This window comes from Solea solea, chromosome 7 (genome assembly GCF_958295425.1).
Source record: "Solea solea chromosome 7, fSolSol10.1, whole genome shotgun sequence".
NCBI classification, from domain to species: Eukaryota; Metazoa; Chordata; class Actinopteri; order Pleuronectiformes; family Soleidae; genus Solea; species Solea solea.
This window is the reverse complement of record NC_081140.1, coordinates 3465737-3493345: the sequence shown is the minus strand read 5'-3', so window position 1 is coordinate 3493345 and position 27609 is coordinate 3465737. Positions and strand designations below refer to the sequence as shown.

General features: G+C 40.3%; 2 protein-coding genes across 2 annotated transcripts; both read right to left on the bottom strand.

Moving 5' to 3' along the window:
• Positions 1-519: 519 nt before the first annotated feature.
• On the bottom strand, positions 520-12939 carry ywhae1 (tyrosine 3-monooxygenase/tryptophan 5-monooxygenase activation protein, epsilon polypeptide 1). The gene is made up of 6 exons (XM_058633415.1): positions 12729-12939; positions 10445-10635; positions 8028-8134; positions 7575-7778; positions 6629-6765; positions 520-2125 (listed from the first exon to the last, which is right to left on the bottom strand). Exons 1-6 carry the CDS (start codon positions 12790-12792, stop codon positions 2076-2078), a joined length of 753 nt encoding a protein of 250 aa, XP_058489398.1. The 5' UTR covers positions 12793-12939; the 3' UTR covers positions 520-2075.
• Positions 12940-13063: 124 nt separating this feature from the next.
• crk (v-crk avian sarcoma virus CT10 oncogene homolog) lies at positions 13064-23891 on the bottom strand. Its single transcript, XM_058633413.1, has 3 exons — positions 23342-23891; positions 21576-22165; positions 13064-17877 (listed from the first exon to the last, which is right to left on the bottom strand). Exons 1-3 carry the CDS (start codon positions 23559-23561, stop codon positions 17740-17742), a joined length of 948 nt encoding a protein of 315 aa, XP_058489396.1. The 5' UTR covers positions 23562-23891; the 3' UTR covers positions 13064-17739.
• Positions 23892-27609: the final 3718 nt, after the last annotated feature.

Here is a 27609-nt window from a genome sequence, read left to right as displayed (position 1 = left end):
CCATCTTTAGAAAGTGGGTCCCCATAACTTGACCCCTCTCTAACTGTGTTTCCACCCAGTGGAACAGTCCGGTTTGGTACAGTACGGAATGTCTTTTTTTTTTTTTTTACCAAAATAACCAGGCCCAACCATTTCATTCTTTGCTACACTTGTCTTGGGGTACCAGAATCAAATGGTACTGTATGGTCAGTGTGGAGCTAGACTGAGCTAGACCAAGCAAAGGTACTGTCCTCATTCCAAAAGCAATCCTGACTGAGGGCTTTAGTGTACCATGATGGAAACACATCATTGAGAACGGGTACTTTAGAAAGTCCAAACAGATAAAACGCCATCGAAACACGGTTTTTCATGCAGATATGGAGCTGCAGTACCACGCTACAACAATAGGAAGGTTCCTCAGGGCACTTTTATTTCAGTCCTTACCAGGTCTACACAGACCGGTCCACGGATTACATGTTATGACATACAGTATGCAGCAGGGTCAAAATATTATATAAATAAAGACAACAACCCAATGTGTAATGTTTAATTTAGTTTAATGTTAATTCCATGCTGTGTTTCAGTAAGAACAATACAGATTCCCTGTCTGTGGCTCCAGTCAGATATCCAGTGGTACAAATCAGCTCAAAGATACACATAGGCTGCATTTATACTGCAGGTCTTTGGATGACCTGCTTTCATTGTCTTTCAAAAGTGACCCATATATGAACTCTGCATTTACACTGGTTAACTCTGGGGGGGACAGCCCACAGGGTGGGCGTGACAACTGAAACTGCAGTGAAAGTGGTGTTACTAGGAATTTTAGAAATCCTTGCTCGACAGGCTTAAAAGGCATGAAACCTCAGTATGAGTCCACTGGTTTGAGCTCTTGTATTTGGTTGCGCAGGTTTAAAGAGTCATGATTGTAGAGTGTACGAGTATATCTGCATCATTCGCCACATCCTGTTTTTAAGGGATGTCTGCTTACACTGTAGTCGCAAATGATCTGATGATCGCTGAATCCTGCTTACACTGTCACTGCCTGATTTTTAATGTCAGAATTGGGTCACTTTCACCATGCAGTGTAAATGCAGCTAGAATGAAGTCAATTGAGAAGAGAAACAAGAAAATGACAAAAAAAAAAAAAAAAAAAAAGAAGAAACAAACAAAAATAACCTCTGGACCAAGAGGAGATTTTCTTAAGAGCAGGTGAACAAAGCAGCAGATGTGTGAAGTCATGCAAAGCACTGCATTATTTTTGAATGCAGGGCTCTGTGCCGAGGAGTGGAGCCAAAACCGAGACTTTCCTTTTACAGGAGTGAGAAATCTTCCAAGTTAAAGCAACAAAACAAAAACCACCAGCTAACCGTGAGTTGACTTTCAGCATGTGTGCACAGTTACAGTATTTCAGCACAAAGGTACAGTCCGAGGACAACTACAAAAGCGTGACGACAGAATCACTACGGTGTTAAAGTTCTGCACTTCTTTGGCCCACTTGGATATCGCAAATTTTGCCAACTTCCTTTGAAAAACCTATGTTAACAAAAAGGGCACTTGCACATTTTTCAAATTGCCCATAAAAAAGATAGAATGATTTTTGTATATGAAATTCCACTAAAAACAGACTGAAAGATAAAACAGCTCCCATAACTAATAGTCAACATTGTCAGTAATAAAAGTTAATTTCTGTAATTACATTAAGAAAAAAAAATCTCAATACACCCAGCAACTGATAAAAATATTGAGGGGAAAAAAAAATACAACAGTGAAAACAAAGACAACATCTCAGAAACAGCTTGTACCAGCACCCAAAAAAAGAAAGGGAAATCCAGGGAGTCTTTAATTATCTTTGTCTTTCTAACATTGTATTTCCTGTCTCAAGTGGTTTTGAATGAATGATGTAAAAAGAAAAAAAAGAAGAGAACATTAACTTTGTCACTCCATGGCCCTGCTGGGTCCTGGAGATGTGGAGGTGGAAGAAAGGAAAATCTGTGTGTGTGTGTGTGTATGTGTGTGTTGGAGGGGGAGGGAGGGGTGAGGAGAACAGAGAACAGGAGTGTGAGGGTCTCAAGTTGATAGCTGTTGTTGGCATAGTCTCACTTGGCCTCTTCAGGGTCGTCTGGCTGTGCATCATTCCCTTCATCACCTGGTGGAAGGAAAAAAGAAATAAGTTAAAAAAACAGGGTTGTCAATAAATTCAAGGACTTTTCAAAAACTTTACAAGACCAATTCCCAGAAATTCAAGGACCGAATGTGCCGACACGTTAGCTGCTTTCTATTCTGCATGGAATCTCGCGTCAATGGAGAGAGACAGTGGATTTGAATTGTCCTTGTATGTGGAGGTGGAGGAACGGGTGATGATGGGGAGGAGGTGGGTTTCATTTTCTTTTCTTGAAAGCAGTGTGGATGCTTGTGTAGGGGCTGTGAAGGACAGGGTAGGGGTGCTGGGTAATGGGCAGTCTTTGTCTACAGTAGCTGAGCTGTCAAACCAGTTAACAGGTTGAGCTGGTTTTCGTCCACAGCCTCCCCCTCTCTTGTCTCTTGTGTTACAGCCGGTGATGTTTTGAATGCCTTCCCCGCATTGTTGTTCTGCAACTTCTGTTCAACTCTCCTTCTGAAGTCCTTTGCCTTCTTTAGTTGGACCTAGAGTTCTACTCCAAACACTTAAACTCTGCCCAATTACACTGAATTACATTCAGTTCGGTAGTTTCAGGTCATTTACGATCTTAACTTGAAGATTAGGTATAGAGGAAGACCAATGAGAGATAGAGATATATATACACACACATGTATATATATATATATATATATATATATATATAGATATATAGAATGCCAAGAGTGTGCAAAGCAGTAATCTAATCAAAGGGTGGCTATTTTGAAGAATCTAAAATAGAAAAACACGTTTTGAGTTATTTCACATTTTTTGTTTACTACATAATTCCATGTGTTCAAATCTTAAAAGTTCTTTTAAAGAACAACTGAAATATCACATGGCCATAAGTATTCAGACCCTTTGCTCAGTATTGAGTAGAAGCACCTTTTTGCTTTGAGTCTTCTTGGGAATGATGCAAGTATTTCACACATTTTCACACCTGGAGACCTTGGGGATCTTCTGCCATTCCTCCTTGCAGATCCTCTCCAGTTCTGTCAGGTTGGATGGTGAACTTTTATGGACAACCATTTTCAAGTCTCTCCAGAGATGCTCAATTGAGTCATGGCTCTGGCTGGGCCATTCAAGAGTCGTTCATTTCAAGAGAGAGTTGTTCCTAAACCATTCCTTTATAATTTCAGCTGTGTGCTCAAGGTCATTGTCTTGAACCGTCAGCCCAGTCTGAGGTCCTGAACACTCTGGAAAAGGTCTTCTTCCAAGTCATCTTTGTACTTGGCCGCATTCATCTTACCTTCAATTGCAACCAGTCATCCTCTCCCTGCAGGTGATAAACACCCCCACAGCATGATGCTGCCACCACCATGCACCACTGTTGGGCAGGTGCTGAGAGGTGCCTGGTTTTCTCCACACATACCACTTAGAATTAAGGCCAAAAAGTTAAATCTTGGTCTCTATTATTTCTCATAGTCTGGGAGTGTTTCGTGTGTTTTTTGGCAAACTCTATGTAGGCTTTCATGTGTTGTGCACTGAGGAGAGGTTTCCGTTGGGGCACTCTGCCATAACGCCCTAGTTGGTGGAGGGCTGCAGTGATGGTTGACTTTTGGCGTATTTCCACCGGCTCTACTCGACTCGCCACAGCACGGTTTAGGTTGCATCTCAACTACAATAAAAAGTCATCAATGCACAGCTGCGTGAAACTGCATTGACTTTGTTTGATACGTGACGCGACACATACATACCCCGGGTAGTTGTTGGAGGTTAACCCACGTTTTTAGGATTTTTAAATAGTTTTAACTGATCTACAGTTCGGCACTGTTCGACTTGATTTCTGTCCACACGTCTCCGGAGCTCAGCCACAGTGATCTTGGGGTTCTTCACCTCTCTCAACAAGGCTCTTCTCCCCCGATTGCTCAGTTTAAATTGATTAATACTTTCACCCTCTGTTGGCGACACATTTGCTTAACCCTCTATCTTTCACGTAGATTTACATACGCAGACCGCTGCTGGATATGTACATGAGGACTGTTCAACAAACCACATGAATTGTATTACTTCTTACTTGCTACTATTACCTTGTGGGAATAGATACACAACTAAACTAATTGTTTAGGCTTTATGTCATTGAGGAAAAATGGAAATACACAGAATTTGCTCATTTTTAAAATCTTTTTAATATTACAATGACATCTTATTGGAATGTCATGACTTTCTAATTTCTGATTGGTGGCTATCGGTGTAGAAAGTATTTAGGTTTAAGACAGAAGTAGGGAGATTTGTCGCTTTTTGAAAAAGGGGGAAAAATGTCACTGGAGTCTGTAAAGTCGTTAAATGTTCACACGGAAAAGGCAGTCCACCTCTAAAACAGTATTACAGGACGCTGTTTAACCACAGAATTTATTTAACTTATGGTGGAAGCAGGGCTGCACACAACTTGTTTGCACAATCGGGCTGGAAAGACAGGTTCACCAATTGCAGTTTAAGAAAAGTTCTGCATAAGAGAGAGAGAGAAGTGTACTGAATGCCACTCAGATTCACACATGCAGCAGAAACTCTGGAGCAGGGGTCGCGTTAACCGAGAATTCTCTGTCATTGACAGATAGAACACAGAGATCAATCTAACGTAACTTGAAATTATTCACACACATCACCGTCAATAACCACTTGACAAAACAAAAACTTACCGTACCAAACCTTTCTACTTGGTGCTATCCTGTCACACATCACTACTGACATTCGTCTCCACCCACTATACCCTGCCAGCACCCTCCTCTTCACCTCCCTTTGTCCACTGTCCATTGCTTTGGATGGTTGACCCCATTGAAACTCATCCTTTTTTGCTACCTCTACTCCTTGCATCTTTACAGTACCACCGGTCTCACTGTCATTCACACACAGATATTCCTCTTCTCTCCAGTGCAGTCTTCCACCTGTGCCCTACTCTCACAACCGATTACAATATCATCTGTAAACAACATAGTCCATGGAGACTGCTTGACCATGTCTGTCAACCTGTCCATCACCAATGCAAACAAGAAGGGGCTCACAGCTGATCCCTGATGTAATCCCACCTTCACCTTGAACCCATCTGTCACTCCAACTGCACACCTCACCTCTGTCCTGCACCACCCTCACATACTTCTATGCCAGTCCCGACTTCCTTATACATTACCAGAGTTCCTCTGTTGGAACCAGATCATCAGCTTTCTCAAAATGCACAATTTTTTTGACAGTTTCTGTTCCCGGGCTAAGCAAGTCATCCTATAGCAGTGTTTCCAACAAAAATGAGAGACCTTTTAAAAATCACTACTCTTGAAGCAACTGAAAATTGCATAGACTTCCAGACTTCCTAGATACCATTGCAAAAAGCATCAATATCCCAAGATTAACACAAAAACAGGTTAAAGTATAAATATATGCACATTCTTAGGGAAGCTTGCATTGAAACTGTGGGAAGACACCACCACAGAAATGGTATATTGCCATTCATTTGCCAATCAGAACGACATGCGTCTAATAAGGTAAGTTATGATATGTAACTGTTCTGTGTAACTGTTCATGACTGAGTACAAAACAGACGGCATGAGGATTGATTGCGACACAAAGTACAGTTAACATGAGGTTTGTTTACGACCCTACAGCAGAGAGAATGAGAGGGCAAGAGATGATGAGTCACCGAGAGATGAAAAGCTGCCAGTGGACACTGCACCAAAGAAAATGCAAACTAATATAATGAAAGAGTAGAGAAAGAAAATTAATCAAACAGGCCTCAACAGCATTAAAAAAAAAAGCTCATGCTTTTAGTAGTGACAGGTATGAGCTATAAATCATGATGTACAGTAGAATTACTCAACTGTTTATTCAGTACGTTGGTGATAATAGCATGTTTTCATGCACAGTTACGTAAAGCTGTGGTTGTAGCTCGACTACACTGTTCAGTTGAACTAGTGTCCTTGTCCCAATACACAAGCACATGTGAGGATTCGATTGAACCATAGTCTGGTAGGGGTAAAAGACACCCTTTCAGCTGCTTAGTGGTAGGTGTAATTTTGTTTGACATGCAGCAAGTTGTTGAAAAATGTACTTAATATGTCAAAAATTTAATTTTTAAGTCATTGACTAAAATCAATGATTACATCAATATTGCTGTACATCTTTTGATTATTGAAATGTCGATTTTCATTTGCATTAAGCAATTCATTTTAATTTCTATTTCCAAGGTGTTTCACCTGAACACCTACTTAACACTGTAAGCCATCAACTGAAATTAAAGGAGGATGAAGAAGTGTTTGAGTGGAATCCAGTTATTCTTTGGGTAGAAAACCAATACCTTTCAAGTGGGGACATTGTACAGTCACAAAGAACCTGACAGTATATGCTGACAAAAGTTTTAAAGTGTTACAGAACATGAGGTAGTTGAGAGTAAATGACAGAGGAAAAATAGGTAGACAAACCAAGTGCAGACAAAATGTCAGTTTTTACATTGTGCCACATTAACATTATGTAAAGACACCCTGGTATAATAAATAAGCTTCTTACCGTCTCCCTGTGCATCTGAAGCCCATAGTGTCAGGTTGTCGCGTAACAACTGCAGGATAAGTGTGGAGTCCTTGTAGCTGTCTTCACTCAATGTGTCCAGTTTTGCGATGGCATTATCAAATGCACTCTTTGCCAACCTGAGTAAACATATTCAGAACTTGATATTAAATCAAAGTCTAAGAGACTGGGTAATACTTATTAGACACTGTTCAATTAAAATCATGTCAGATGCCAATGATGGTCATCATCATTGGCATAAGACCCATTTTAAAATTTCATGAACATTCACAAAAATTATTGTCTATAATCTATCAAGCTAAACAATGTTTATAAAAAATAAATTCACTTCAATGATTGCTTATTATCTGCTTGTGAGAGGCTTTTGCTATACACTCATTTCCTAGCTGCACCCAGTGCAAAATGTGAACAAAGTAGATCAAGGGGTTAAAAATAACAATGTCTGGATTTATAGAAACAATCATTTCATGTTATTAACTGCTTTTACATCAATATGTAAATATGTTGATCTTTAAATTAAGCTGTGTCCAACATTAGCTATGATCGAATGAAGTAATACTACATAACATAAAAAGCTCATCAAGGTTAATATTCTACTACTCTAAGGTAATAATAGCATACACAGTCTTTCCCTAGAATATTTTTTGTGAGCAGTGCCATGACAACGGCCAACATTCACTCAGGTCAAAGTAGTTCTAAATAAATGGCCCTTTAATCTTGTAGAGTTATCATTTTTGTCTTCTGGATTAAAATTTGCTCACTTGTGCACATTACAAGTGATAATCATTGGTGGCACATTGATATTAATGATCATATGAAATTTTGCTCCACAATCTAACAGGGGTGGCAACACCACTGCTGAATGAATGTTGGGGAAGTACTGCTACACAGGTTATTAAACAGAAAACAACGAATGAAGGAAACTGACTTGCACGCGGAATCAGGCGAATTGTGAATCTCATAGTAGAAGACGGAGAAATTGAGGGCAAGGCCAAGGCGAATGGGGTGTGTGGGAGGCAGTTTTTCGGCAAGTGTGTTAGCGTTATTGTACGCCAACAGGCTGTTCTGCGATGCTTCACCTTTCCTGTCACCAGTCTCAAACTCTGCCATATACCTGTAGTAGTCCCCCTTCCTGGAAATGAGGGGAAAAGTTACTTTAAATGGTGTACATCAGTATTAAAAATAAAGAGTTGCATTAGTATGGTCTAGCTGCGTCAACAGATTCCTGGCAAGACACTCATTTTTAACGTTTCTATCATGACTTTTGACCTTTCATTTTGCTGCCTATTTAATTTTCAACTGCATGACATGTGTCAAATAAATATAAAACCAATGGACTGATGACATTCAGTCTATGGCATAGAGTTCTCACAGCTTTTACATTTTGTTGTAGAAGACCTTAGACTCGTCAGAGACAGCAGATGGGAGTAGGTGTTCGTCCAATGTTTTCAGAATATCATCACAGATACGCCTCAGCTCCTCTTCAACCTGTCAAATATAAACAAAACGCCAATTATCACATCAATTTAAGATTCCCACCGAAGCGCCCTAAAGTCCCTGTAAAGTGTTGGAAATGTCACTTCTGACTTAATGGTACCTTTGGAGGTAGCTTTAACAACATATTGCACATAAACAGATCTAGTTAAGCAGCAGTCCTCCATCCTCTCTGTCCCTCTTCCTCTTTATCAGTGGTACCTGCAGCTTCACAGCAAGAGGCTGCTCCTCTTTCTGTTCTTCTCTACTTCACTTCCTCATCTTAAAAGGAATTTTAGATAAATTGTCAGAGCTTAAATGTGTTTTTACGTCCAGGCTGGACACATTTGTGGGGCAAAGACACCTCAGCTAGCTAGTAAAACAAAAGCAGTAGTGTAGGAGCAGGTGCAGTAACTCACAACTGAATGGGAGACCACCGTTTTTACAGTTGCAATCAAAATGATTCAACCCCCATTGCATTTTAGGTTTATTGGCAGCATTGCACAAACAAGGAAAAGCATACAAAAAGATAGCAAAGACAATGAATGTTCCAAGAGATACAGTTGTAAGTTTAAAGTTAATGGAACAGTTGCTACACTACCTAGTCATGGCAAAATGAGGAAGCTATTAACGCTTGCCACGAGTCAGGTGGTCAAAAACCCTCCACTGACTGCAAAAGACCTGCAGCAGGACCTGAGGTTTCAGTTTCCACAGTAAGGCACACTAAGCGCTTAAGGGCTCCATACCGGAGCTCTTGACACAACTTCTGACCCTAAAGCACATGAAAAGTTGGCTCCATTTTGCTTAAATACATAAGAGGTTTTGGGATTGTTTTGTGGAGCAATGAAAACAAAACTGCAATGAAGCATGGCAGTGGCACAGTGATGCTCTGGGGCTGTTTCGCTTATTCTGGCACTGGAAATCTGCAGCTTGTGAAGAAGTCGCCCGACATCCCGGCCATCAGAGTCGCCCGACATCATTCCCATTGAAAATCTCCTCAGGAATTGCTGCCAGAAGCTGGTGTTTGGCTATGCATCACTTTTGCAGCAGGTCATAACAACAAAAGGGTGCGCTACTAAATACTAAAGATGCTCGTCATGAAGGGGTTGAATAATTTTGAGACCGCGGTAGTCATTAAAATTGTGTTGAATTTGGAGAAACTACTTGTGGGGTAGATCAGTGGTTAAGACCGGTACCCTGTGTGCAAAAGACATCATGGTCACAAGTTCAACTCCACCCCTGGCAGTTTGTACTCAATTCCCTTGTAAGTCGCTTTGGATGAAAGCGTCTGCTAAATGCCATGTGATGTAATGTAATATTAGTTGTTTTGCAAACAGCAGTTAATTTGACCATTGCCATTAAACCTAATTTGCAGTTGAATCATTTTGAATGCAACTGTATATTGACACCGTATTTGAGGGTCCATGTGCGTCAAGTCATATTTTTGAGACATGCCTAACATTTTTGAAAAGACTTCTGGAGAGACATTATTTTCAAGCCACATGCATTAAGAAAAGAGAAAATTAACCAAATTAACGACGGAAAGCTGCAAAAAGCCCATTGGATTGCATTATGTATGTATATGTAGAGAGATATTGATTTATGCAAATACATTGATTTAGGCTACATGAATGTAATACTCATTATTTCACTTAGATTAATCAATGTGTTAAACTGGTTGAATTTTATTTAATCATAACATTTCATAATTTGACTATTAACACCACCAGATAACGGAATTGGATCAAAGAGCTTCTGAGCTAGACACCAAGTGCAAATGGTCTCTTGCAAATCCACTGGAAAGGTTCAATTACTTAAATATATGTGAGGCAAAGTCTGAACAGATAAAACACCATACGTAAGATGTTTAACAACACACCGGAGATTACAGAAATGATTATCAAAATGAATGCACTTCTAGCTGACTCATATACAGACAAAAAGCTGTGTGTTAAATAGGATGTTAAATTAATGATTCCCTGATTAGCTGGTGTTGTTGATTGCTGGTTGCTGTGGTAGTGACAGGCGAAAAGTAAAAATGACATTGCAATAATTGTTATCGAATTGTTGCCCAGCCATAAGAGAACTACTAACAACATGGAAATGTGATAGCAATAACTAATTTACGAGTCCCATTAGGACAATGACTGTGGTACAACTGCCTCTCCTGTCTATCGACACATTCTAGCCTCTCCCAAAATGATTAATATACTTAATATACAAATACGTCGAGATTTAGAGATGCAAAATGCTTTGAAACGAGAAACATAGTTGGAACAAGAGAACATGGTAACTCAGGCACTGTGTGAATACTGAGTGGTTTACCTTTTCCTTGTATAGTTTGATCATTGCTGATTTTGGACCTACGGACTCCTTTACTTCAAGGCTACTAATTATCCTCCAGGAGGCTCTCCGAGCTCCGATCACATTCTTGTAAGCCACTGATAGTAGGTTCCTCTCTTCCACAGTCAGCTCTTCACCCATGCCTGCCACACACTTCATCCAGTCCACCATCTCTGTTAAGGAAACATGCAAGTGTCACTTAGGCAGGTCATTTGCATTTCAACATTTTATCTTCACTATTTGCAATCTGTCATAATTGTAAAAAATATGCTCCTAAAATGACTCTTAAACACTGAAATAACTTAACCTTGCATTTATGGGGTACATTTTTAATTAACATTTTAATACAAAGTGAGTTTTAATAAAATAATCCCATCTTTAGGTAAAAGATCATCACACCATGTAAAACATGTCATTGAAAGCTAATATTTAAAATGCAAGAAATAATTTTCCATTTCCAGAATATACCAGGCATATTTTCACATTGTTTTACATGATGGTGGTGTTAATACATGTTGTGTTGGCTTCCTTGACGGTGCCAAACCAGTTTCATCAATCCTAACACATCTTTATAAACCACTAACTTGCACTCTGAACTTCGCCAGTTAGGTTGTGCTGAACTGCATGCAATTTATCACAGCTAGCAGGATTTAAATTAGTACCAATAATAAATAATTTCAGGGTTCAAAGTGTGAAAATATGCAGAGGACATTTCCGTGTGTGAGACTGTGTGGTTGGTGTTATTGTATAAGTTTTCACTTTTAAAGAGGCATCCAAAAATTCGAACACAGCCCATGCTAAGAAATGGAAAACATAAGAGATTACTATATGAATATTACCCACCAGCAAGATACAATATTTTTTAACAAAACTTTATTTATACAACACAATGTACAAAAAAAGCATAGAAAATACAGATCCAATTTACGAGCACATGTAATGGTGCAAAACATTCTTATAATCCATTGTGTTGCAGAATAACAAATGTAAATGAAAAAAGAGGATTTTATGGTAGAATCAATCACAAAGTGCTTTAGTTTTTACAGTGTTAGAGTTTGTGCAAGTATTTAGTGTGTCCGCGAAAGATGGAAGGTAGGCTAGGAAGACTTTTGGATCGGGTTTCTGATTCATGTATTTGCTAGCATGGATACAAAGCTGCATAAAAATGTTGCTTTTAGGGAGATTAAATTAAGAAAATATATATATATATATATATATATATATATATATATATATATATATTTTTTTTTTTTTTTTTTTATTAGGTCAATATGTATTCTAAATGTCACCAAAAAAGCATAGCCACTGTGCAGAAATTTAAATTTATAAAGTCACAAACCTTATTTGAGACACAAAATGAGCCATACATTTATTATTATTATTGTGCTCAAACGAGGCAGAGTTCCCTATGTATAGATATTGTGTATTGTAATATTATACATAACATTATAGATCGTAGACGAACATTACGACTGCTCTAAACAATATATATCATCTAGTAAATACACTGGATACGAATCCCGCAAATGTGTCCTGGCATTCACTTAACGTTTTATTGTCAACCAGTGGCAAATGCAGCGATCTAAAATCAACCTCCACAGAGCCAGTACTGGTGTGAAAGCCTGACTGAAGCACAGCAAGTTGAGGTGAGTCGTAATGGACACACCTCAAACAGCCAGGTTTCATGGGAACACCCAACCAAGTATACAGCTGCCGTCCCACTCCTTCGCACCGCTAGCACAAGCGTCAACTAGCTACCCTTGCATTTAAGCAAACGCATCGCTCACCTTACTGGTTTGTTAGCAGCGGTAACAGAATGTGAACGGACACATTATTGTGGTTGCAAACACAGTAATAGCACATCGATTTTGCTCTAGGCACCTAACTGAACCGGTAACCCAAGCGTTAAGTTGTAGATGTAGCATGGTGCAGGGGAGGCAACTACTGACAGCTCACGCTCCACTGATCCGCCATTTTGTTGTAGCCCCTTTGCTAACGTTAGCCATTTTTAGTCACATACGAATAATTTTATCGTAACATAAGCAGACACTGGAGGTAGCCGTTGGGCTAGTACTAAAGTATCTTATCGGTGGGACGAGTCTCTTATCATGCCAATGAATGATAAGTAGCACGGCGGCGGACATAACCACATTAGCTCTCTTGTTAGCCACAGCTAATGCTGCGCTACCATGGTTAACATTAGCTAGAACAGGAAAACCATAGCGGCGAACATGTCCTACTCAGAGCCAGCTAAAGTGTGACTTACCGTCATATCGCTCAGCCTGCTCGGCAAGTTTTGCCTTAAAAACTGAATTATTTCGGTCTGCCATTGTGTACAGAGTAGCGAACTAATTAAAGAACCAGGTTTTCAGTGAAAAACACGACTGTGTACCAGGTTCCTACAGTCCAACAGGGTCAAGGAGTAGTGCTGTTGTGCTCAGCCCCACCGGTAGCGCTGCGCTGGGATGGAGTAAAGATGGCGTTCAGCCTCATCCGGGTACTGACAGAGCAAACATACATGAATCACCATTTCTGACCACTGACACGCCCATCACTACTTTTTATTTATTAAGAGGAATCACGAAGCAACATTTCGGTGCGTTGTGCGAGCTTGGATTAGATTTATTTTTGGTTGCACAGGGTTGGGGTGGTTTCTCAGCTTGGGGCCCCACTTATTGGCTGATTTGCGAACCCTGTTGCAATAGCCTTGGTTGTCCAATTCAACAGCCAATTGGTTGTGATGTTAGAGCACTAAAGAGAATAGACTACCATCCTGTGCTGACATGTTTCTACAGCAGCCCCAACAGACACACATAACATTGGGGGACATCTCTCTCTCTCTCTGTGTAAATATAAATATTACTCAATTCACTGGTCATGGGTTTGACTTTATTTACTAGTATATTACCACATTACATGCTACAGAAAAAATAAAAATGTAATTTCCGTTGTCTTGAAAGAATATAGTGTTATAATAATAAAATGGCACATTTTGATATTAACAAAATTTCCACTGGAATTTTGACACCCCTTCCTTTTCATCAAAGGAAATGAATGGCTTCATGCAGGGCTAATAAAAAAATACTTCTTGGTGGTTTCATTGGCAACACAAAACGTACAAGATGATTCTTCAATACACTTGCCATGTGCAGCGTGAGTGACAAAGAAGCTTGATTTGATCACAACTATGCAGATTAAAAAAAATTAGTTCCCTAGAGTGCAGATTTTTCCAAGATGTCAGCCAAATAGATAAAAACTGGAGAAAAAAATGTGAAGCAATGAAGGCTAACTGAAAACCATAATGTATAATCAATGCAAATTCAGTGTAAACGCAGTTAAGTGCATATTGTTAATCAAATTTCACATTCTTTAATCTCATAATTACTAGTAGAATATGATTTCCTGACGGAGCCCATCTTTCTGAACGTTGCTACAGTGCCACCTACAGGTGGAACAACGCCACAGGCCAGAAGTAGAGGAGCAGGTTCTCTCAGGCAAATGACTAAGCTGTTCATGTCTATGCAGTCTGCTTCATTCATGTTGTTTATGGGTGATGATTGTCAGGTGTCAACTAGATGATTGATTCAACATAAATACACACAAAATAGCTTTTTTTGGAGGGGGGGGGGGGGGGGGGCAATCTGCACTGCAACACAATTTTCCTAATGGCTTGGCAAAACAGAAATAAAAACAAATAACAGTAAAAGAAAGTCCACAATGGTGTGTGCATTAAATAAAAGGTCAGAGGGTTAACAAGAGAGATGGACAAGGCGAATACAAAAGCTGAGGCATAAAAGAAGAAAATAGTGCAACGTGGCAATTGAAAACAAAGGACATGTACCAAATAAAACAACTTTCTCTTTTCTTGGACATATTTGACATGATGTGAACACAGAAGAATCTCTTTTGCTAAGGAGAGAGATGTCATCCCACACCCCTTCAATCCCAACTGCGAGTCAGTTTCATCAATGTTTGCATGAACAAATCACTTTGCTTTTGACAAAGGCCCTGGTGATACTTTCTGTATTCTGTGTCCACACTTTGCATTTCTGCATGCCCCCTAAACAGCTGTGGTCTTATTCAGACTAAAATGAGGGTTAACTTCAGTCTGGCGCTCCACGCAAGCATAGTGATTTCTTTCAAGGAGTTTTCCTAATATCCTTCTTTTATTTGTGCGATTGGTTTGGGATCTGTGCGTCCAGGGTTATTATCATTGTCATTGCTTCTTTTGACCAAGACCACAGGGTGTGTGAAGATTTAAACTAGGGCCAGTTTAGTCAGTTTAACTAGGGTTTTCTTCTCATCTGCAAAGGATCTGCACTGACCACAGCGGCAATCGCCAGGATTATGAAATTTGTCATGGGGACCCTGGTGAACGTCAGCAGACACGGATAGTATGACCTGGGCCTAAAGCGTTTTCCCACAGTCAAACCCAGCTATGAAAAAAACGACAAAAAAAGAAAACTAATATTTTAGCATGTAATGATAATCACAGAGTACATCATTTCATATTAATGTTTGTTTTTCTTACAAAAAGACTACTTGGTGGTTGTAGGTAATGGTGGATAGGGGCTGAGGTAAGTAAAAAGTGGGAGGTGAAGAGAGATTAAATGTAGTGTTGCCTTTATCTCCACCTCGACTGGAACTTCTCAGGTTCATTGCTTGGGCCCTTCTCTATCGCAAAGACTACATCAAGTCACTACTAGCTGCTGACTTCATCCCATCTTGAACTTTGGTGTTAAGGATTGGATGCTGGACTGTTCACTTCCATTTGATGTCACCTTTTTTTGCTTCACTCCGAACCTTGACAAAATATGTTCTCTTAAAATTGTCCCCGGTGGTAAAATGTGCTCAATCTTAACTTGTGCCAAAGATAATGCTGCATTCATTCCTAGTGAAGACCATAAGTAGATGTAAACTTTAAAAGACACCATCCTCTCCACATTGGTAACCTTGTCAAACATGGATTAAATTTCTTGCCCTGCAAAAATACAGAAATATTAGTTGATGAAAACATTTTCAACATTGTTCAGGAGGCTTATTCCTCAATTAAGTTATCACCACTTTGGTGATACCAGTCTGGAAAAACATTATGGTACAGTAGGCAGGGATTTTTCTTGACATTGTTGATTAATAGTTGAATGATTGATTTCAGCATAATGTAAAGCAAGAGAGAACACTACTGCACCTCCTCTGAGCCTTATAAATAAATGTATAGTGTCATTGTACACTCTGATCAATCACAGAGCACTTCAGAAAGATTTCTCCTATTGGCTGGTCCACTACACCTTCTCTGCATAAGGTCCCCAATTGTTTCCTACGCTAGTAAATAAGTAATGTAAAAAAGTTAAGCTCAAGGAAAGAGCTGAAATGACAGTCTGACAATGAACACAACATGATTCCAAAACATCAACTATTTTCTTCAGGGATCCTGCCTACTGCAACTTTAAGGGCAAATGAAGAAAGAAAGAAAAACAAACACTGCCATGGCATGTAGGGGAGATTAACTGCATCTGCTCTTTGTGTGGACACATTGCAAATTTGATTTTGTGGAAGATTCAACACTCACTAGGCAAGCACTGCAAAGTCAAAGTAAAATCACAATGAAATGTTATAGAAGCACGAGAAGCACACTTACAATCTTTCGGAGCGTTCGATGGTAGATTGATAACACTCTCTTATTTGCACGATTATTAACAGCAAGTGGTTAGCTTAGATTAGCAGAAACACTGCTAGTGAGGCGGATTAGGTAGCCTGGTTCCGCTCAAAGATAAAAGAATGTGCTAGTTATATCCTAGTTTCAGTTATTTGAGGTTTTACAGGTACATATTTTTTTTGCAGGGCAGAGTGGTTTAGGATTACCTGGTTGCTCAGCAACTACTCCCAGCAAAAAAAAAAAAAAAAGGTAAAAAGGTACATAACGGTGAACTGCCCAATTCATTTTCATGTTGCTTAAACAATGAGACGTTGCCTATTAATTGGCAATTTTGATAGCTTTACAAAGAGCTAAGCAGCCATGTCTGCTGCCTCCAGTCTTTATGTTGGGATAATTAGCTGCAGGTGGTAGCTTCATATTCACTGTTCAGACCCCTGGTTAAAAAAAAAAAAAAAAAAAAGAGAATACATTTATTTCTCAAACTATTCCTTTAAATGAATTGTAAAAACTTAAATAACGGCAGCATAAAGCCTAGTTTATACTTCATCACTTAACACTTTTGATCGCACAATATTTTCATTTAATGCTCCTGGCTAAGTTGTCTCCATGGGAACAAACTGTACATCATCCTCCAGCCATCTCTGTACCATCCTGTTCAATTTATCCTTCAATTCACTTGTTTATTTACATCTATATTTGTTTCCTTGTTTTGTGATGGATGGATTTAATGAACTTGTGTATATAATTCAGGAGGAAGAGATTTTGCATTTACATTTACTGACAGTAGTGCATTGGTTGAAAAAAATAATAATAATCAAGAGAGCAACTTGGAGAACATGTTTTGGTCTGACATTCGGAGATGAAACATCTTCTTGGAGACATGGATGACTAATCATGTTGCAGGTCAAAATATGATTGTGTCTATGACACAAGAAAATTCCACAGGTCACGTCAGGAGACCAAAGCGTTGAGTGACACTTTGTTTAAAAGTGTCAAACGCCAGTGTATAAATCGGGCTTCAAAACTTCAAACGAGACAAAAACACACGTGGAAAATGTGCTACTCCTGATCTTACTTTTGTATTCCATCTGACATGAATGCAGTGTGAGTGATCCTACAGTGGCGTAAACATGGTGATGATGGATGAGGATGAAAAATGACACAGTGCTGACTGAGTGTCATTATCTACTGGCTCCAACACAGGAAGAGGAAGTGGCCGAATTCTGTGGCGAGGAGTCTCCTGAGGAGTGAGTGTTGATAAGGTGTCCACGGCGGGGACATGACGAGGACTAAAACAGTGTTGCCACATCCGCAGAACAGAACACTGAGTAGATGATCTTTTTCCACTGTAGATCATGACCCATTCTGAAGTCAGCCAGCCAGTCAGAGCAGGGGTTGGAGGACAGCAGGCATAACTATTCAGAGGGGTAGAACAGGAGTGTGTTCATGACGAGGGCTTTTTGTTTTGCTCTCTGCGATTCTCTGAAAATGTACTTGGTGCAGGTAAAAGCTGGAGTAGATGTGAGGAAGGTGAAGTGTGTGGTAAAGGATGACAGGTGGGGGAGCAGGAGTGAGGAAGGGTCTAATACTAGTGTCCAGGTTGTGGCCCAGCTGACCGCTCTCAGCTCAGTTCATCCTCAGCATTGTGCTGGTCCAGCAGTTTGACGTGTGTGAAGGGAAAGTGGCCACGTTTGCCTTTACATTCCCCCTCCCACTGGCCATTCACGTTAATTTTGGTCACCTTCACCATGTCACCCACCTGGAGAAGGAGAAAAGGGTGTGAATGCACAGGAAAGTCTACAGGAAAGGACACTTTGTTGATAATAAAGTAGGCACTGCCGAAAAAAAAAAAAAAAAAATCTGCAATTATTAATCATTTCAACTATCTAGCAAGTCAAAGTGCCAAGATCCCACCTGGTCTTGCTCCACAAATGATGGATGAATCAATGAGGATTCACCATTTTTATCTGGTTTGTTTTATTGTTCATTAAACAAGCTGTCTTAAAACTTAATATCAGCATCGACTGGTCAGCATTACTTTTCTTCTCTAATTTTCTTGATTAATGATTGGTTTGTGAACAGTCAGTTTGAAACCTTTGAAAATTTAGTTTGGCCAATGCCATGTTTTGTTTTTGAAAACGGAATAAACCATTTATGGATGAAAGGGGGAAGAAGAGAGGGCTGGATTTTAAAGACAATGCTTTGACTGGTAGGTCACTGTGCGCGACATCCACCGGTGAACACACCATAGCAAGACACTTCTTTAAATAGACAGCTTCACTTATCCCAAAACTGGGAATTTTGTGTGTTACAGCAGCATGGTCAGACATACACCGCAGCCTTAATGACAATAAGGGACCATCATTTACAAATGGACGCCATGCTGTATTGAAGACCTGAAACTACATAAAGTGAAAAGTAGCCTCATTTTGTCAGACTAGCACACACGGTGCCAAATAAACGTGCGAGTGACCCTGTGCACACAGATGTATAATTATCATGCAGTGCTGGGGAAAAACACCAACAGATCTCTCATCATATTAAACATTTTTTGACTCATGAGACTGTGGCAGGACAAATAAGGATATGGCAGACCGCCACAGTCTAGATAATTAGTCAAAATAGACTAAAACAACAAAAATACACACTCCTCCAGTCTGACGAGGAGTCTGTTGTGCTCAAAACGTCACATTCCCCAACATTCCCTTTTATGTCAAATTAACAGTCCAAGTTTCACAGATATTAATTCTAATGTCATACGGGGAAAAAGGCATGACATTTTGTCATCTAACAGGCAAAACCCAGAGAATATGTGACTTCCTCTGATTTCAAGGATACGTGGTAACCCTGTAGTTGGGTAACTAAACCACAGAGTCCACTTAAAGTTGGAGTGGACTGTTTGCCTGGAGGATATGAGAAACCTTAAGCCATCACCTTAAGTAAAAACGTATGCCAGGCATTCCTCAGTGTTATCTGTTTTATCAACAGTTTAAAAACAGATAGATTGGCATAAAAATGCAGTGTAAGTTGCAATCTGGCTGTCAGGGGAAGGCGTGAATGATTACAGTTGACCTGCAAAGGCAGAGGAGTGGCTGTTCCTGTGTCATTAAGCCTGTGCAAATAAGGACCAAAGAGTCCGTTCCAAAGTTCAAATCTCAGCGAATGACGACTGAATACTCGGGGGGGTTTAAAGCTCTTCCATGGATCACTTTATCAGTTTGATAACCTGGGACTAGTTCTGACGATTGGGTTTAATGTGTAACTGAAGGCATTTCTACCACTGCGCTCTGCAGAGGCACGGTGTGTACATAAAGTAAAATAAAGGGAAGCAATTACATATTTTATACAGGTGAATACGTCTGCTTCTCCTGCAGTGCTTTCCTGTTTTTTTCCCAGTCAGTGTAGGGTCCTAAATTTATTTTTATGGTGTGAAGGGTCAGCATGATTCTGCTCACATGCCTTGCTGCTGCTGCTTGTGGATTTCACTAATTACAACTGCTTGCTTCTGTTTTGTGTTATGTGGGTCACTCTTTTGCAACAATAGAGCATTAGGGAACAGTTCCAGTTTAAACAAAAGACAAAATTGTGTTTTGTTTGTGTTCTTGAACTGAGTTGGGTTATACCGTGTACAATGAGCTACAGATTAGAAATGCAGGAGGTACTAATGCAATTAGTTACGACTTCTTTCTAATGCATGCCAGTCCGAAGGAATGGCACAGGACATGCCTGTCCTTACACCCAGTCTACAAACCCCGTCGTTATTATGTCACAAGCCACAGCCATTTAACGCATACTGATCACAGCTGCTAGTTATTGTACTGGATCATAAAATACTGTCATGTGCGTTGGCTACTTTGGCTGCCTTTACACAGTGTTTGGGGAGACAACAAACACAATAACGCAATCCAGTAAAGCACCACCACAAGTTATGGCCTTAAATTAACCACAAAGCACATCCAACATCTCTCTCTGGCCCAGCTACAATGACAAACTCAACACTAAAATCTTTACAGAGCTAGTTGTAATATTTTTGCTTCATCAATTAGCAGAGAATTCATTTGGAAAGCTATTTTTCACACTAAAATAGCAAATAATACCTCATTCCAGCTAATCAAATTTGGTTAGTTGCTGTACATAAAGATCATGCCAACCTTCTCAGATCTGAATTAGAATTTAAGGCCAAACTTGTTTGTATGTATGGCCACATGACACAGGGATGACACTAAATCATGATGATGAAGAGAGTTTCAGACACTGGCGAGGAGAGATCATCACAATCAGGGGGCATTTTTAAGACGACACAAGGAAACTCAAGCTAATTATTAACTGCCTAGTAATGTAGTGCTGAGTCACCATTGGCAAACTAAAGCAGATCAAACAAGGAGCCTCTCATCAGTCAAAGCCTGAAAAGTCTGGCTCAGGTGGGGAGTGGTAGAAACCAGCTCGTACTGCACAAAGGACCTTCCCAGTGTCAAGTGTAGGCAAGCAAACTTCAAACAGCAGTAGATGAGTTGTTGGACTCAATAAAAAGAGGTGAAAACACAAAGATGGAATCTATGTTGGTATCTTTACCGTTAGTGTCCACCAAGGAAGGCGAGAGAGGCAGCAACTAGTCTGCATCTCAGCTGGACTCCTGGCTTCGTAGAGACTAAAGGAAATGGTCCTGTTCCCGAACACAAACTATTTCCTTCCCCCAACGACCTGCTCCGTGGGAGCCTTGCTCTTGCTTCCGGACAGTGTTAACAGCCCAGCTACTGTGAGCTGGGAGCAGAGCTTAATGGCAATTTTCATACATGGGTGCCTTTTCATCTTTTTACTGTTGGATTAAAAAAAAAGGGCCCTCAACTCAAGTACTAGACACTAATGATGTAAACTTAACAGACACAGTTGCCAGACTTTTAACAGGTCAAACTGAATTCAGCATTAAACTGATCTTTATACAATTTTGCAATTTAAAAAATGTAATTATTGACTTTTAAATGTTCAGGAACATGGTGAAAATGATCAGCCAACATTCAATTATTACCCCAATAATATCACAAACAAGTATTTTGTCAGGACAACTGTGATTGCGTATTAGCAACAGAAGCTACATTATGACTAAATGTAATAATTTTTGGTAGTGCAAGTTATCTTATAGTTTTCAAAAGATGAATTTGTGAACCTGTTTTGAAAGCAAAAAGTGATTTCAGTGCATTTTAGTGCTATTCTTTAAGTTTAAAACAGGTGGTCAGGATTATCCTGACAGGAAATTCTCATATCGTATATAATTATGTCTCCCTAGATTTAGAAAACTGAAGAGACCTACATTAGCACCTTTGTGCTTGATTCCTGCTCAAAAATTTAGTTAAATAAATAAATAAATAAATAAATAAATAAATAAATAAAATGACAGTGCTGGTCCCACATTCTTATGTTAAATTTTCGAAGAAAAACACCACATATTTCCACATTTACCTCTAAAGCCAGGGCTGTCTTGTCATAGGCATTAGGCACCCTCTTCTGTATGGCCCTGGCATGGACAGGTCCATTCTGGAGATTAGGGAGAGGAGTGGGCTGTGCATACTGGCTGGGGTCACCCAGAAGTGGAGTGCCAGACTGAGCCACAGAGCTGTCAGAGTTCCCCAACATTCCCATCCCTCCCAGCGGTCCCCCAGGAATGCCAGTCCCCACCACCGAACTTGGAGACGCCGGCCGGTACTTCTCTACATACGGCACTGGGATCATCCCTGCCCGGCCTTCTGAGTTCTGGGCGTTCCACCACTGCTCCTCTGGCTTCTCGAGAACTCGGAGAATATCGCCTTTCTTGAAAGGGAGATCCTCCTCATCGTTGCCAGGGAAATCGAAAAGTGCCCGGACATACTCATCTTCCAGGCGTGGTGGGGGGCAACCTCCGGCGCCAACATTGATGAAGGAGGTGTGTTTGGACTTGTTGATAGGTTCTATCAAGGTGGTGGTGTCCAAGTAGTGGATTTTATAGAATTCTAGTAAAGCGGGGAGTGCCTCAAACTCCTGGTCACCAATTCGGAACCTTGGATGGACCAAACCTGGGGAGATAAGAGAGGTGTCAGCGAGACTAGTGAAATGTCTTTCTTTTAAAAAAAATAAAAGAAAGAAAAAAGTGTGCTGGGCAGGATTGACAAAATGATAAAAAGCAGAAATTGTCCGACACCAGCTGCTGCTCAAAAAAAACAAACAAACAGTAAAAGCCTTACTGCTTATTTCCAAACAAGCCCAAAACATCTGAGGAAGGGCTTGGTCTATTTTTCTGGAAAGTCTGTAATAAAGAGGTTTATTCGGAGCAATTACTTATACCTAGCAAGGCTTTGCTAAAAAAGTGATAAAATAGAATCTCAGGGACTAAACTTTGCCAATTCGTGTATCGGTTCAGATGTTGGCAACAAATGTTGTGATGGTAGTCCTGAGACATGAAAATCACCTGCATTGCAATGTGAAATAAAGCCAGCAGTGGTCAATTGACACGATGTAGCACATACTAGTTAATTGCTCTGCTCTTAAAGGCGAATAAAGCAGCTATTATAGTGCATTCTATGTAGGATATGGTCATTATTAAATAAACAACTGTATTGCAACGTCTTTTGAATTGAGGTCTCTGATACATATTATAATGTGAGATTGCATGAAATACCTATCCGTTATGTGAAGTCTCTTCTGCTTTATTCCTACATACTTTTGCATGTTCATAAAAATCTGATACAAAGTCTATTTTTTCATGTAACGATGCATTATGGTGATTTCCAGAGTGACAAAGAAGGATTTCTGTTTCCTTATTTTGCACTTTGTTCCCTCTAAAGTAAGTCTGTATTTTTATGAGGAAATACGTGCAGATGCGGAAAAAGCCAGGATATTCAAAGTCCATTAAATCCTGGACATTTACACATTAAAACTGAGGTCACCAGCAGGTAAATGATGCTCGTTAGATACAAGTCACATTATAACTATGTGCTCTTGAAAAAGTCCCACCGCCCATCACAGGAAACGTGCATCTGAATGATGTTCTGGATCGGTGTGTTGTGCATCAGTGTGTTTCCTACGTGTGAGAAAGCCAACATGAAACTGGCACGTGTTTAGCGGTGTCTGGCCTGCACACAGGACGGGAGGCAAACAGGACTACTGCGCATCGCCTTTGGTGCAAGTCATGCAAGAATGGTCACATCAACATTTCCTCACACGGAGCCGCTCCAGCCCCGCTGTTAGCTTACCTGGACCAGACTGTCTGTTGTTGCTGATGCTGTTAATTATGTAATGCGAGACTTTGGAGTTCTCTGATACCGAGAGCACGTAGTCGCCGGGGCTGGTGATGGAGTCCCGCACCAGAAACACGCCGTGCCGCTGCCCTTGCAACAGAGACACAGCCTCCTGCCTGTTCAGCCGACTCCAGTACCAACTGCCGCGGTCGTCCGCGTCAAAATTTCCGGCCATGATAACCACTCCAAAGCCGAGGCTTCACCGGGCCTTCCCTGCTCTCCCTCCCGTTATCCGCAAGCAAAGCCTTCAACTCATACAAAAACTTTAGCGCTTAGAGCACGTTTAGTAAACAGGCGACATCCGCAGCCTGCCGTTTGGACATAAATTCGCCGACACAGGAACTCAACCGCGAGATAATAGGACTCTTATTTGGTTTGTGGTTAGAATTCAGCTCTTTTTGTCATTCAAGGCGTTTTAACAGCAAAACTGCAGCTACAATACGGCGGCCGATGACAACTAACTTCAAAAACTGAAATGGCGGATACGGGAAAACAAAAAAAGACCAATCTCACCGGATGTGACGCAGTAATTATGTGCGCCCGACGCTCATGTGTCAAGCTGAAGTGTAGTAACATGAAACTTCCGTTCCGAGAGGAACCACATAATAATCATTACGCATAATACTGCAATTATCAGTTCAAGTCTGAATATAATAACTACATTTATTAAATCTTCCAATATAAAATGTGTGCCCACAAATCTGTATATCTTATCATCTTCTTTACTTACTCTAATTCCAAGGCTTTTATTTTGGAGAAAACAATGGTACACAATGTTCCTGTTCAGGCTAAAACCTAGTGCATCTGTCATGTTAGTGGTTGTGAAATGTAATGTAAAGTTTGCCCTATTGTTGCGCCACACAGACTGCACTGCTGCAGTCACAATGTGGACAGTTCACACGCATATTGAAGCTCTCTCCATTAAATACAGTTAACCTAGTTAACTAGAGAAAGTACTGACAGAACACAAACGTCTACCAAGGCCACTTAGTTTCTCACACTGTCTTTACGCTCCCCTATTTCACTAGGTCATAATTATTTTTGATTTAATTGTATTGCAATTAAGTGTGGTTTTGGTCTGAAACAGCGCGGCTGACGAGAGCGTCAGTGAGGAGATATTTTGATCGGCTCATTTGCAGCGATTAGGAGGTTTTTAACCATGAAAACAAGTTAGTAGACCTCCATAACTAACATATATGTGCGATACAAGCATTCGATGTCACCTTTAATCTGTATCTATATATAGGTCATCACCAAAATATAATAATCTCCCACTTTTACTAATTGAGTTATGAAGCTCGCACTGTGTCCACCATTACTGCACTTTGTCCAACATAAAAGATCATTAAACTTGTCTGAGAGCTCTGTTTGTGGGCCACCAAAGAGTGTGAGATGGCTATAAATGATTGATGCCCACCATCAGCAACTTTGTCCACATAATCCAGTGACTGTCAGACACAGTCTATACTGCAGTCATCTGCCTCGACCGGTTGGGGTGAAAGGAATATGGGGGACAGCGGAGAGGTGGGTGATAGAAAGGGGGGAGAGAAAGGACAAGAAGGAGATGAGGTAGCGACAGAAGAGAGAGAGAGACCAGGAGCAGATACACAACAACTGTATCAAGTTACAAATTTATACAGTCAATGATATCGACTTTTAATTATAGCACAATAATAATGGTGATGATATGTATGATATGGATAGCCTCGAAAACTGGATCTGGATCCTGCAACCTGCAACATGAGAATACAGAGGGAGAGAGGGAAGGAAGGAAAGACACAAACTAGGGAGAGAAAGAGACAAGGTTAATGACATATAAAAAGTCATATTCATACCCTGAGTGTGAGAGAGTGAATGTTTGTGCACCACAGGAAAATCCCCCAGCAGTCTAGGTATATAGCAGCAGAACTAAGAGCTGGTCCAGGTTTCCCTGAACCAGCTCTAACTATAAACTTTATCAAAAAGGAAAGTTTTCAGTCTAACTTTAAACACAGAGAGAGGCTCCGCTGTCATTGGAAGCTGGTTCCACAGGAGAGGAGGAGCCCGGTAACTAAAGGCTCTGCCTCCAATTCTACTCTTACGGACTCTGGGAACCACAAGTAAACCTGTATTTTGTGACCTAAGTGGTCTGTTAGGGTGATAAGGTAAGACTAGGAGGATTTTAAATGGAATTCTAAACTGTGGGTGGAGCCAGTGTAGAGAAGCTAACACTGGAGTTATATGGTCTCTCTTTCTAGTTCCTGTCAGAACTCGTGCTGCAGCATTTTGAATGAACTGAAGGGTTCTAACAGACTTGTTGGAACATCCTGATAATAAGGAGTGACAGTAATCTAATCTAGATGTAACAAAAGCATGAACTAGTTTTTCAGCGTCCTGTAAAGACAGAATGTTTCTAATTTTCATAATGTTCCGCAGGTGGAAGAAGGCTGTTCTGGAAATTAGTTTTATGTGTGAATCAAATGACATTTCCTGGTCAAAAGTAACTCCAAGGTTCCTCACAGTGGAACTGGAAGCCATGGTGATGTCATCTAAAGTGACAATGTGATCAGAAAGTTTTTCTCTGAGGTGTTTAGGGCCGAGTATAAAAGTTTAAAAGAAGAAAGTTACAGGTCATCCAGGACTTAATGTCTCTGAGACATTCCTGAAGTTGAACAACCTGATTTATTTCATCCGGCCTCATTGATAAATATAGCTGTATGTCATCTGCATAACAATGACAGTGTATGTTGTGCTTCCTAATAATGTTCCCTAGAGGAAGCATATATAAGGTAAAAAGTATAGCCCCAAGCACTGAGCCTTGTGGAACTCCACAATTAACTTTTGTTTGTAGTGAAGCTTTATCATTAACATGAACAAACTGGAATCTATCAAATAAGTATGATTTAAACCAGCAGAGGGCAGCACCTGTGATCCCAAGAGTCTGCTCCAATCTCTGCAGTAGAATATTATGATCAATGGTGTCAAATGCAGCACTAAGATCTAACAGGACAAGTAAAGAGACTAGACCATTATCTGAAGCCAAGAGAAAGTCGTTACTAACTTTAACTAGTGCTGTTTCTGTGCTATGGTTTAATCTAAAACCTGACTGAAAATCTTCAAAGAGGCCATTAATGCGCAAATATTCACATAATTGATTAGCAACTGCCTTTTCTAAGATTTTAGAAACAAAGGGAAGATTAGATATAGGTCGGTAATTAGCTAAAATATCTGGATCAAGGTGAAAGATGAACTAGAACTGAAGTTATGTGTGTAACTACGGTTCTATGAATCCTGGATGACCACCATATCACCATCTCACAATCCAGTGCTTGAAGCACCAGGTATGATGAAATAAAACCTGTCCTACTTGACTCGTAAAATCAGTATGAAATTAAATGATATTAGCACCAGTGTTGTAACAGAGTAGGCAAAGCAGGTTTACTAGAGCAGGCATGGTCGATGGCTGGAAACATGGTCAGATGCCACTATAACTGTCTGCTTTGTAATGTCAGAATGACAATGTATGAACCACCAGGAGCACCTTTGTCTAAAAAGTCAGCAAACTTTAGATGCAGTAAAAAAAAATTAGACTGAGTTTGTTCAATATAAGATAAGGAGATAATGCTTTATTCGTCCCACAATGGGGACATTTACAATAAATTGTTATTCCCACATACAGGTGTTAGCGTAATAAATGACAATAAAGAAGGCAGCATTTCAATAAATTCTTAAAAGACCCGGGGCTACAGGGAGCCAAACTCCACAAGGCCACTAAAATTGTCAGATGACGCAGAGATTTCAAGTTTCTGCATCTGAGAAGACGCAACCACTCTTGGGTTAGGGTGGAAAGGAGAAGAGGCGAAACATCAAGGTGCGGTGGTCCCTTTCTGATGACCCTGCAGCTACCAACTTTGACATGCAGTCTGGCTTAGGCCTGACTCAGGGCAACAGATGTCCCTGCCATGCATAGTCCTCCATGGGCACTGGTGGAGGTGACAGGCCAAGAGCCCAGCAGGAATACCATTGTCACTGTACAGCCTAAATTATATTTGATCTGCATGTCATCCACTTTTTAATTTTCCATACTTTGACCACACTTCATTCATCAGACAAGGATTAAGTTCCACTGCACACCTACGCACGCAATCAATCAACAGGTATTGCTCGCTTTGTGAATTAGAATGATTCAACTTCTTCCCACTACAGCCCTTCAGCCTGTCCTGACGACAACACCATTCATGCTG